The sequence below is a fragment of the Diaphorina citri genome, unplaced genomic scaffold (genome assembly GCF_000475195.1).
Source record: "Diaphorina citri unplaced genomic scaffold, Diaci psyllid genome assembly version 1.1 scaffold133, whole genome shotgun sequence".
Taxonomy (NCBI): domain Eukaryota; kingdom Metazoa; phylum Arthropoda; class Insecta; order Hemiptera; family Psyllidae; genus Diaphorina; species Diaphorina citri.
In genome coordinates, this window is record NW_007377570.1 from 68,195 (window position 1) to 80,993 (window position 12,799).

The window sequence follows — 12,799 nt, forward strand, 5'->3', positions numbered from 1 at the left end:
ATTTTAGCGCGTAGCCTACACAAGTACACACTTTTGTGTTTACTGAAGGAGGTAGTAATATTTTACTGAAGTTATAAGATAGATACTTCTTCCCCCTTCTTCATGCTGTCAATTTATATTGTGCTGTCAGAAAAATGGGTACCTTAAGATTGTCTTCTCAAGTTGTACAATCGTTGTAGAGATTGATAAATGGACATTACTTATACTTATCTGGTGTGGTTGGTACTGCCAATTCTTGAGGAACTGGATTTATGCTTGCGCTATGGAAGTCCCACGCAATTCCACCTGCACTCAGAAAACGGCTTGTATTGGAATCGATCATGTTCTTCAGTCCGATAGTACATAGTATATTTGCGAAAAACTTGGCACATGTCAAGAGAGAGAGAGAGAGAGAGAGACAGAGATAAAAAAAAAATCCACAAGTCAAGTGGTTGTACACTCAATAAGACACTGATGGGCAATTTTAACAACCATGTGAAGGATTACTAATATAATCGAACGGTTCGAGGGGAGGAGCTTTTCCGATGTTTCTTTAAGGAAAATTAATTTCTAATTAGTTTTGGTGTACATTTCAGTACTTTTTACCCTCTTACTTCATTTTTACCTATATTCTCTTTGTTTTATTCCTTATCAAATGAAATATTGTGTTTCTGTTTTTCAGTTTTTCCTCCGGTTCGACTTAGCGCCAATATTTTCGGAGGAAGAGTTCAAGCATTGGTTTTTGCCGCGTGATGGAATAGTGTACACATTCGTAGTAGAGAACGATGGCGAAATCACAGGTAATCACAATTTCCCTAAAAACTGTGTTTTTTTTTCTCTTAAGTCTAAAATTGAATCCTTTTTACTTTTTTAATATCACTCTTTCCCTCCAGGCTGAGCCAAAAAGGGTGACACAAAATAGCCAAATCAATAAATAATTTCACCCTGTGCGAGCCTTTTTTTACTTTCCTTATCCTATAGGAAGGAAAGTAATGTAATCGGGTCAAATTTTCGATGGTCAGTTTTTAGTGCCAAAACACGTTATGATCATTAATGGGTTTTTCGAAAGAAGAATCGAGGTGTACATTCAGATTAACAGGTTCAACTGTGAACATCAGTAAAAGAGTAAAAATAAGTGAAAAACCCCATTGATGATCATAGGAATGACTTTTTCAAGTTGATTATTCGTAAGATTCGATGTCAAAACAATTTTTGCGCTGTCAAAATCGTACCACGTGACCGAAAAATGGCGCTCAAAGTCAAGGGTTTTTAGTGTTTATCTCGAAATATTCAAATTGGATTAAAAAAGTTTTAGACAAAATGAACTTACTTTTTAATGCTGATTTCATTTCCGACCTCAAAAATATAGGGTTCTATTTAAAAAATAAAAGTTGACCATAAAATGAGCTTGAAGGGGACACCGGGTAAAATTCCAAAAGTCACCAGTAAATGTCCCCCAAAAAGTTATTACAATCAGCGAAAACACGAATTTTCTATCTTCATTCGTTTTCAAGAAATTTGAATGTCTCGTTTATTTTTGGACACCCTGTATGTCAAACTTCTGAATTGTTTGCACCCACGTTCTTCTATTAATTATAAATTGGTTTCTAGTGTCTAATATTTACTTATTTTGCGTTCCATTGTTGATATTTTCATCGCCGCTTTGGAACTTTTCTCTTTTGGTCCCTTGAAAGAATGAAAAATTGAATGGAAAACAGTCATTTAATACGTCAATCTACACAAAAGGTTGAAAATAAATTTTATTCTAAAATATAAAGAGATCATTTTGAAAGTTAGTAGGTATACAAATAAAAAATAAAGTTCGATATTTATTATTTTATACATTTACGTGCATATCACCAATACTCAATATTTAACCTTTGATTTTTTGGAACACAGACAAAGTTTTCTCTCTTCAAATAACCAATCTCCTTAATTATAATTTTGTCCATTTTCATATTAGAAATGATTTGCAAGTTTGATCCAGGGCCCTCTTCAATGAAGTACAAAGCATTCCAACCGAAAAAAACTACTAGACTAGTTGTCAGCGCTTGAAATACAGAACTCTGCATGGAATAGGACCCAGGTAAAAAAAAAGAACTTTGCTGAAAACTTGTCTTCCCAAGTGATACTTTATATTGGCCTTGTATGTGAGCATTCTGAAAGCTTATACAACACATGGATTTAAAGTTTATTTACACACATTTAGAACTAGAGACAATAAATCACAAAGAAAGATAAATAATCTGAGATAGAAGAATACGGGCAAAGACGGCGAAAGAAACAGATAAATTGTACAGCAGGGATATCACGATGTAAACTGTAGAATGTATGGCACAAAAGAAAATAAATACAACTTGTGGATATCACTATCCTGTCTCGGTGGCGTAGTGGTCAAGACGCTCACCTGGTAAACCAAGCTAGAGACTTGAAATTTGGTATGTAGTTCACAAATGTGACAAGGATGCAACACAAAACGTTTAAGACGCTCACCTGGTAAACAGGAGGGCGTGGGTTCGATCCCAGCCGAGGTATTGAATTGTATCCTCATTTATTTGAGAATTTGACCACATAAAAATGGAGCTCTAAGGGTTAGGTGGTAGAGAACGCCTATGGCATTAACCTCGCCTAGTGGTTGCCTTCCACTCAAGAGTTTATTTATGAATATATCCACTTTATTTATTAGTCCAATATAATAAAGGTAAATAATGCAAAGTATGGGCACTATTTGGCAACATACTTCACAATGAAGTGTGCCTGAAGGCATGTGATGTGTTCCAGTCCACTCGACCTCAAGACCTTGTTTATACTACGGGACTAAAGGGACTTTTCAATCTCATTCTAGCAGTATAAGTAGGGTAGGTACATCCTATTCTTGTTTTTGATTTTCCAGGAAGGATTTGATGTGTTCAACGCTTTAGACTTGATGGAGAACAAAGAATTCCTGGGACCCCTCAAGTTTGGTATTGGTGATGGAAATCTTCAATACTATTTGTACAACTGGAAATGTCCCTCCATCCCTCCTAACAAGGTAAAAACCACCACTATTTTGAATTGTTGACCTAAAAGAACTACTTGTCCTACTTCGACAGGCTAAATTAAGCAATTTTTTACGTTTCTTTGATAGAAGGAACTGTAACAACGGAGGTCTTATCTTCCCGAAATCGAAGAGATTTGGAGGACAGGATAGGAGAAGCCAGCTGTTCTGACAACGAACCTTATATGTTTAGGATAAAGTTTGTCCCGGGCGGGAATCGAACTCGCGATCGAGCGCTTGCAAGGCGGAAGGTTAGCTAATTCGGCCGACAGATGTCATTTATTATCATGAAAATTATGTTTTATTCTTACAATAATCTCATGATCTCATGATCTCCTGATTTCAGATCGGACTGGTTCTACAGTAGACACGATCCTAATGGAACATCACCTTTACCATTTTAGACCTTACCTACCTAGTACCTATCCCGCCCCCCTTAGCTTCCTACTCCAGGAATAGCAAAAATGTGGAATGTGTCTAGTCACCCTTTCCCTCTCCCAGTCTGGCCCTAGGGTCACCCAATATAGTAACAACTATGAGTATTGAATAAGTATGATGTCATACCTTATTCAATAGGAACGAATGGCTGGGATGTTATTCTTCAATATGTTTCCCGCCCCCCTTAGCTTCCTACTCGAGGAATAGCATGGAATGTGGAATGTGTCTAGTCACCCTTTCCCTCTCCCAGTCTGGCCCTAGGGTCACCCAATAGTAACAACTATGAGTATTGAATAAGTATGATGTCATACCTTATTCAATAGGAACGAATGGCTGGTATGTTATTCTAAATTATTGAAGTATAACTACCTATCTTAGGCACTGGCTGGGTACTCCAGAATTGATATTGCTTTTGAAGAGCCTCCTCGGGTGTTTTGGCAGACCTTTGTTGCAAAGAAAACACCTCCATTGCTTTTCTAATTTCCTGTATACATAAAATTAAGTATATTTACTTACTGACATATTAAATATTAGGATATAATATTAAGTTGAATCTGTCTAATAATTAGGACCCATCTGAATAGGAAACCTGGATCTCAGGAGGGGATTTTCAACTTGGATATTTATTCAAAAAAGTATCTACTTAAACAATATTAGCAATTTGAAGTTTGATATTTTACAAGAAAATTTGAAAAACAAAAACTATTTAACTTGTAGATTAATATGCAATAGACTGAATGGGTGACATGCTGAATTGAGAAATAAACAAACCTGAATAGAAAAGTTGACTCCCCCTTCAGAATTAGTTGCTTGATCTTCTCCACCACCACCATTCTCTACGGCTTTAGAAGGATTACCAGAACCTTCATCAGCTTTCTGCTTCTTCTTTTTTAATCTGAAATAATAAAAACACGGGATTAGTCCAGAGGGAGGTTGGATCCAGAGTTGTGGGTTTGGATGGACAGGAGAACAAGTGCCAAACACCGTGGTTGAGACTCTGGCAGAGAGGACAAAATTGGATGACAAGGATTGTTTGACGCAATACACCGGTGTTTCTAAATTTATACCTAGGTACTCTTAAATCAACCTAGTCTAGTTAGGTCCAATTATTTAGATTAGTTACAATTTACAATCAAGTCTAGTAAGATCTTTACGAGAATGTAAACTTTGGATTTTCTCCTGACAGTTGAGTCCTGTTCGATTCAGGATAATAATATTTGGATATTGAATAGAATAGAATAAATAATAAAGGTACTTGATTTTGTTGCTGCCGATTAGTAAATAAAAACATACAGCAACATTACCTAACTCACCAAGTTCAAAATAGGTATCTGGTCCGATATGGGTAGTAATAATACAATATTCTTCCTTTTGAGTTTACAACAAATTTCATTTATTGGATAAAAATTTATAGCATTGTTTGAAATTACATTTTATATATATTATAGTGATACAATACGTGGGTATTAAGCGTCAATTTAGTTGATAATATTCAGTTCAATGGTGTACAAAATGCTAGTATACATTATACAACCTTGTTTGAAACCATAATATATGAGATATTTGAGTAATCTTGGTGAAAATATAACGAAGATTTATACTTTCAACAAAATAACTCAAGGCACAATGGGCCAAGTTGGATTTTGGCTATCCAAAACACTAAATTAATTTCATTGCTTGTGGATTGTTTCCAGCTAAAGATGTGAAAATAAATTAAGTAGTGCTTTGAAACTGTCAGCTTAGGGCCAAAAGTCCCATAAAGCAAGCAGTTTACATAAGATGTTCAGAGTTGATGTCTGTAAAATGTAAATCGAAACACAAATTACGTAGAATGTGAAATACCTCGAAAAAAAATTACAACTAAAAAATCACTAGTTGGACCCTGGTCAGAAATCTGTGAATGTAAGCATACCTATTTCCTGGAGGTCGAAGGAAATTAGACAGTAATTAGTACACAGTACTGTAATTAATGTATGATATTAATGAGGATAAAAGTACATGCTTTGGCCGGGGTTTAACCCTGGAACCTTTTCATTACCAAGCGACTGCTTAAATATTGAGCTACAAAGGAAGGTTCAGAAAAAAAAGACCCATTCTACTACAAGTCTATACATTTAGACTGGCAACAGACGACTCAAAAGTCCTTCTTTGCTACAATTCAAAAGTCACATAGCCTTATGGCGCTACATGAAGTTTTTATACCGGAATCATGTTCATACCTATTAAAGTATGACAACATATTGAAGAATAACATACCAGCCATTCGTTCCTATTGAATAAGGTATGACATCATACTTATTCAATACTCATAGTTGTTACTATTGGGTGACCCTGGGGCCAGACTGGGAGAGGGAAAGGGTGACTAGACACATTCCACATTTTTGCTATTCCTGGAGTAGGAAGCTAAGGGGGGCGGGATAGGTACTAGGTAGGTAAGGTCTAAAATGGTAAAGGTGATGTTCCATTAGGATCGTGTCTACTGTAGAACCAGTCCGATCTGAAATCAGGAGATCATGAGATCATGAGATTATTGTAAGAATAAAACATAATTTTCATGATAATAAATGACATCTGTCGGCCGAATTAGCTAACCTTCCGCCTTGCAAGCGCTCGATCGCGAGTTCGATTCCCGCCCGGGACAAACTTTATCCTAAACATATAAGGTTCGTTGTCAGAACAGCTGGCTTCTCCTATCCTGTCCTCCAAATCTCTTCGATTTCGGGAAGATAAGACCTCCGTTGTTACAGTTCCTTCTATCAAAGAAACGTAAAAAATTGCTTAATTTAGCCTGTCGAAGTAGGACAAGTAGTTCTTTTAGGTCAACAATTCAAAATAGTGGTGGTTTTTACCTTGTTAGGAGGGATGGAGGGACATTTCCAGTTGTACAAATAGTATTGAAGATTTCCATCACCAATACCAAACTTGAGGGGTCCCAGGAATTCTTTGTTCTCCATCAAGTCTAAAGCGTTGAACACATCAAATCCTTCCTGGAAAATCAAAAACAAGAATAGGATGTACCTACCCTGCTTATACTGCTAGAATGAGATTGAAAAGTCACTTCAGTCCCGTAGTATAAACAAGGTCTTGAGGTCGAGTGGACTGGAACACATCACATGCCTTCAGGCACACTTCATTTGGCAAGGGTCTAGGATTTCCTTGCCTTTGGGATCAATTTAATTTGAAGAAACCATTTACTGATGAAAATTTGTAATGAAACAATAAGTAGGTAAGTGTATTCGGAATATCTGTAAATAACTATACTTAGGTATCGACTTTTTTTACAAGAGAGGTTTGGGTCTGTCTTCAAAATGTCAATCAATTTGCTCTTTCCTGTTTGACAAAGATAATAAGTATGTATATTTATGTGGTAAATAGGTGGGCAGGTTAGCACCGTGGACTTTGAATCTGAAGGTTGGTGGTTCGGGTTTAGGTCAAGTCAAAAACTTTAGCGTATTGTGGGGAACTATATTTGAAACTAGCATTTATACTTAACACAATTGAATATTACTAGAATCTAGATAGACAGGGAAAAAACTTACATTCTTAGCTGTAATAAGCGCATCTTGCATGAGATCCACCCATTTGGTTTTGAAGGAAACGTTGTAGAAGCTGTAGGCTGCCTTAATACTCTTGTGTACTTCATGGTTCATCACGGTAGACGGTAACGTGTAGTAGCTTACCATGTCTGTGACAGAAGTCATGGGTAGCAGATTAATAAATAAATAACCACCTACAATTCCAGCCTAGTTAGCTTGGTTGGTAGCGCGCTTGCCTTGTAATCCCTGGGCCGCGGGTTTGATTCCCGCTCGGGATGGATTTTATCCTGTATCCCTTTTCTGTCTGATTTCAGGACGATAAGACCTTAGCACTTACAGTTCCCTCTATTAACTCTTCAAAATAATAAAAAATCTGGTGTGAACATCACACGACTTTCCTTATCCTATTGAATGATGCTTATTTGAGTGTTCTTTTACCCTAACTTTGAGTACCACTACCAGTACTGCCAGTGTGCCAGTGCCTAGTTTTTGGTTTTTCCACTTTTCCGTTTCTTCCAAGTTTTCCAAATCCAAGAAAGTCTTAGGATTATCGGCTATCGGTATTTCTCTATTTTACTATCACTGGGTATGGAACTTCACTTTCATTGTCTTTACCAAATACAAGTTGTCTGAAGGATACAAGTTTTCTTCTTGAATCAAGATTGCCGTGAAGTATTTTGTAAATAAGTAGGTGAGTACCGAGTACCTACCTAGAGTAATCTAGGTACACAAGAGAGAAAGGATTTGTCACACACTCCCTCTTCCTTAAAGCTACTTTCTACTTAGATAGAAGAAAGAACAGGATAGGAACAAGCTGGGCCCGTCCCTCCAGGAATTTTTTAGCCCGTAGTTTATCTGATCGTGTTTAGAGAAAATCAGTACCTATGTACCTACCTAATTTGTTTAATATTCAGTTTATTACTATTATTGATTTGATTTTTACTTTCTATTTGTTTTTACTTTCGTGTAATGATTTAAAATCAAGACCAGAGTTTGTTCTCCCTTTATTCCCAATATAATGTTTAAGTCACCCATCCATTTATTTTCGGCATAGCTTAACACAGGTGATGCTAAAACCAGTCTTAAATTATTGACTGAAGTGTCATCTAAAACTTTCTTGCTTTGAGTCCATAGGTCGTCACGTCAAATTTCAAGATCAGAGCTCATTTGTGTGAGAAAATGTGAAAAAATCCACTAAAAACCATTTTTTTTTTTTTTGCTTTATGGTTTTCTGGACAAAATTTTGCACCACCACTTTCATGTTCCTGATATAAAGACCTTTAATTTTATATATAGGTCGACCAGGTTTGGATAAGTCCTATGGGGACAGACAGACAGAGTGACAGACTGACAACACCAAAGCAAATACAATAGCCCATCCACTCATCCACTATACCTTTTTTTTATTACTATTGTAATAATAAAGGAAGGATGGGGTAAAAAGCCAGCTTCTAGAAAGAAACTCATCTGTCCAGGATAAAGTTCACCCGGGTGGGAATTGAACTTGTGACCCAGTCCTTAAAAGGCAGCTGAGATCTAGATTTCATATCTAATTTAGGGTAATGTGAAGTATTTTCTCAATTTCAGGCATCATGAGTGTCTCAGATGTTGCTGCTAGAGCAGAAGCTAGAAGAAAGAAAATTTTAGAGAATGCTCAGAAAAGGTTGGACAAAGTTTTGAGCAAATGCGACACACAAGAAAGTTCCAATTGTTCATCCTCAGGTAATCCTTTTATAATTTATTGTTAAAGAAATTTATTGTTATTTATTCTTTAATTAAGTAGCGACCCTAGTAGGTACTACATAGATCTCATCATTGATAGGCTGAATAAAACTTACATTCCAATAAGCCAAAAATTACAAGGGCTAGACTGTTAAAATAATGATAATAATAAATCCCATTTTTACCATTTCAGATGTCAGTCAAGTTGAAAAACCAGTTGCTGATCCTAGGCCAACTTATTCAAAAGAAAATACAAATGTACCTCACAATGCAGAATCCAGCTCTTTAGACACCAAACTAACACGAAATACAGATGTCAAAAAAATACCCAACATTAACACTGAACCTAGAGTAAAGCCAACTAAACTGGTCACTCAAAATGAGCACTTACCTATGAAATAACGTTCTTGAAAAGAGATTCCGAGTGACAGTAAAAGTTCACAAACTCTTGCTGTGAAAAACCATGTCAGCCTGTAAAGGTAGAAACACACTACTATCACATCACGTTACGTCACGTGAGCTATTGGGGAGTCAGAAAGATGTAATTCAAAGTTTCCCCACAATGTTAATATCGTTCAGGACAGCTATACTAATGACTCCCCATAAGCTCAAGTGTATTTCTAACTAAAACTGTTTTGCACAAAGAACTAAAGTGATTGTCTTTCCTGATCTTTTTCAAAGACAATTGTGCATATATGTGAAATTTTTTATTCATATACTTACACGCCATATATTGACAAGGTCGCTGGAATGGCACTGATGAAGGCAACTAATACATTACTCTTGGACACTCGAACCCCACAGTGCCACTCCTTACACCAGCCTGGTGCTTGTAATGCCCTGTAATGAAAATCACATGGAACTGAGATTTGATTTCCAATGCACCACTCTGCCAATCCATTACAAAAACAACACACTTTTCTTTTGTATAAAGGAAAATCATTTTCAATGTAACTAATCTTCTTTAGAGATAATAAGGTCTATCTATTTTTAGCACAACCTTTAAAAACAAATAACATTTACTCATTTACCAATGAGGGTGAAACTTATTCAATTAGGGAGTACATAAAACAAGTGATGATATACAATAATACATTTCCTATTGGAATGAGAAAAAAAGAAAAAAAATCTCTGGAAAAGGAGCAACACATTACACACCTCAATATCTTAATTTTCTCAATATTTACCTTTTCTTTTTATATTTCTTTTAGCACTCACCATTGTAGAAATTTTTGTGGGTAATCAAAACGAAACATGGAATCTTCGTCCTCTACATAGTTTTCATTGAGTAATTTGTAAAGTTCTTCGAGCACCAGAGGATCATCCAGGTTGAGAGTATCCCATTGGAAACCCGGAGGTAGTGAGTAGGGCTCTGCTCGGATTTCTGACGGACTTTTGTCAAGCTCAATGGGTCCATTGGTTGTGATTTTTTCATCTATAAATACAGAGTCATATACACAATTAGCTGAGTTATGATGGGGTTTTGAAATATTAAATTCCATCAGTTTTGTGTGAGATGTTACTATTTTGATCTGAGGTTAAAGAGTCAAGAGAAAGTATGTACTTAAACATTTTCAATTGATGCATAAAGGAATATTGTTTTTAAATCTATTAAACAGTACTTAAGTATAAGATGTATTGCAAATTTTATCTTTAGCTAAGAAAACTCTCAAAGGGTTTAAATTTTCTAGTGTAGTGATCGTGTAAATAAATGGAAGAAGGAGAAATAGGGGATTCCCCGGGAGGTTCGCCCAGCGGATCGTGGGTGACCTGGGCCGCCCCTCCTTCATATATATCTAGTATATCAAGATCGTGAGAGATGGAGAAGAGGAACCTAAATCAAGAAAACAGTTGAAGTTACGATGTTACCTGTTCTAGAACAGATTTACTAGTATATATATCTTAAGGCAAAAGTGATTCCAGGCTTCATATTATTAATGTGATAAAGGTTCATATTTTACTAAACATTTTTAAAACCTACTTACCATATAGCTTTTGCCCTCATATTCTTTCTTGTCTATATTATCTTTGATGAAGAGATAGAATGAATTTCCTGGTTTCTTTGGTTTTCCAGTCTCTCTAAATAGCTGAAAATAAAAATTAAATAAAAATATGTAGGTGAATACTAGAAAGTATGTACATGAAAAGATGTAAGTAGTCTGACAATAATATGGAAGTGATGTAGCACCAAGTCAATGTTATGTTAACTTCAGTGAACTCATCATCTCTATCTGAAACATTATTATTACCTATGATTATGATACTATGCTTGATTTAATGTCTATTCCTTTCCCCTTTTATACTTACTTTCTTCATTTCCCTCTTTTCTTTCTTTTGTTTTTTGACTTCCTTTTCTTTCCTCAAGAATTCTATGGCCTCAGGTGTCAGTTCATCATGATATTTCTTAACATTTTGAGCATATATTTCTTTCTCTTTGGCATATTCATTTTCTAGTCGTTTCTTTTCTGCTTCACCTATTTTCTTCCACTCTTCACTCACAAGTTTTGTAACTTCTATGATTTTAATATTGGGGTTTCTCTCCATGATTTTATTTCTGATTTGACCTGAAATATTGAAGATGAACAACTAGATTATAAATTACAACATGGAAATTTAATATTATTATATTAATAAATAAAAGGTACCTAGGTAGGTAGGTACCTACCTAATATCCCTATGATATTAAATTTAATTATTTTGCTTAAATTCTTTTGGGACAAGGCAATCATATTCAGAGAGAGAAAATAGATACAGAGCCATACATTTTTCAGAGCTACATAAAGGTAGGTAACCAACTTGGAGGGGTACGTAGTACTTGTAATTTCTCACCTTGGAATTTGAAATAAGGAGTTAAAGGTTTCTTAGGTTTCTCAGGTATACTCAAAGGCTGAGATGTTTGTTGTTTCAGTCCAGCTGTGGTCACAGAATTCAAATGGGGCATTAAACATGACCTGTAAAAAATAGATTAAGAAAGAATTTGAATTCAGATTTTTCTAATAATAAAGGTTCCACCTTCACTCTCTTTTTTTATATATTATTTTTAGAATTCATTCCAAAGCCCATACTGTCCATATTAAGGAAGATACTTGTTTTAAGAGTGATTCAAGTGTAGTTTTCTTTCTCCTTTGTTGAGGTAAAGAGTAAATAACAAGGGCACTACTTAGCTATGGCCCGTCCTCTGGATCAGCAACAAATCTGAGTACACACTTAAAAAAAAAAAAATCCAACCCCCTAAATATGACTGTCATAAGCCCACCACTGGTTATGATAACTACTGTGAAATAAAAATCATTTCTAGACTACTTACCTTAAATTAAACACATTCCCACCGGTGAACACACCAGTGGTTAACTTGAAGAGAGCCATGGTGATGGATTACAAAACACAGTTATTGAAATGACAAAGTACCTGACGCCGTCAAATGTCACTATCTCCACTTTTGAATAAGTAATCTGGTAAAAAACTAAAAAGCCTCTCACTCTCACTTTTTCCCTCTTTGTGTTAAAACTTAAAAAGAGTCAGGAAAATCAGGAATAATGGAATATCAGGATCAGAGCAGGGTCCAGCCCGTCCAGCCAGCCAGGTTCAGGAGTTCAGGGTATGGTTATGTACCGGGTTGAGATAGGCCATTCCCGTCCTTTCTTGGCGTGTGGAAAATGATATGTGGTAACCTGCCTTCATGGCGTGTAAAGTTGGCGGGAAATTCGAAATTAGATATTACAGAGGGTTAGAAAAAATACCTAACACTGAAGTCCAAACTCCATTGCAAAACATTAGCATTAGAGAGATTTCGCATTATGATACGAATATCCTATCTCACCTCGTTCATCTCAACCCGGTACATAACCACACCCTCAGCCTCAAAACAGGGACAGGGGGAATCGGTACCTAAACAAAGATTTTTTTAATATTTAGGGTGCAAAAAAAATCCAAAGGTAGTCATCCAGATAAATACCGTCCACCGTCCTATTGATCAAACGAAAATTTCAGAACTATTGTGAATGAAAAATTGAATAAATGTGTACAAAACATCACCATCGGGTAAGTTAATCCGTAATCTGATTATTAGTTCTGGACACTGGGATAC

At 35.9% G+C, this 12,799-nt stretch overlaps 2 protein-coding genes and 1 long non-coding RNA gene across 3 annotated transcripts; 1 reads left to right on the forward strand and 2 right to left on the reverse strand.

Annotated features, from left to right (window-relative positions):
• The first annotated feature begins 2,872 nt into the window (after positions 1–2,872).
• Positions 2,873–3,515, forward strand: LOC113465600. Its single transcript, XR_003390257.1, has 2 exons — positions 2,873–3,010; positions 3,363–3,515. It is a non-coding gene; the product is annotated as an uncharacterized LOC113465600 (long non-coding RNA).
• Positions 3,516–4,823: 1,308 nt separating this feature from the next.
• Positions 4,824–10,229, reverse strand: LOC103525035 (glycylpeptide N-tetradecanoyltransferase 2). The gene is made up of 6 exons (XM_026820247.1): positions 9,931–10,229; positions 9,436–9,552; positions 7,591–7,619; positions 6,994–7,184; positions 6,304–6,441; positions 4,824–5,951 (listed from the first exon to the last, which is right to left on the reverse strand). The coding sequence occupies exons 1-6, from the start codon at positions 10,212–10,214 to the stop codon at positions 5,931–5,933; spliced, it is 780 nt and encodes a 259-aa protein (XP_026676048.1). The 5' UTR covers positions 10,215–10,229; the 3' UTR covers positions 4,824–5,930.
• Positions 10,230–10,637: 408 nt separating this feature from the next.
• On the reverse strand, positions 10,638–12,326 carry LOC113465317 (non-histone chromosomal protein 6-like). Its single transcript, XM_026820254.1, has 4 exons — positions 12,020–12,326; positions 11,542–11,663; positions 11,020–11,276; positions 10,638–10,799 (listed from the first exon to the last, which is right to left on the reverse strand). The coding sequence occupies exons 1-4, from the start codon at positions 12,076–12,078 to the stop codon at positions 10,683–10,685; spliced, it is 555 nt and encodes a 184-aa protein (XP_026676055.1). The 5' UTR covers positions 12,079–12,326; the 3' UTR covers positions 10,638–10,682.
• Between the last annotated feature and the right edge of the window lie 473 nt (positions 12,327–12,799).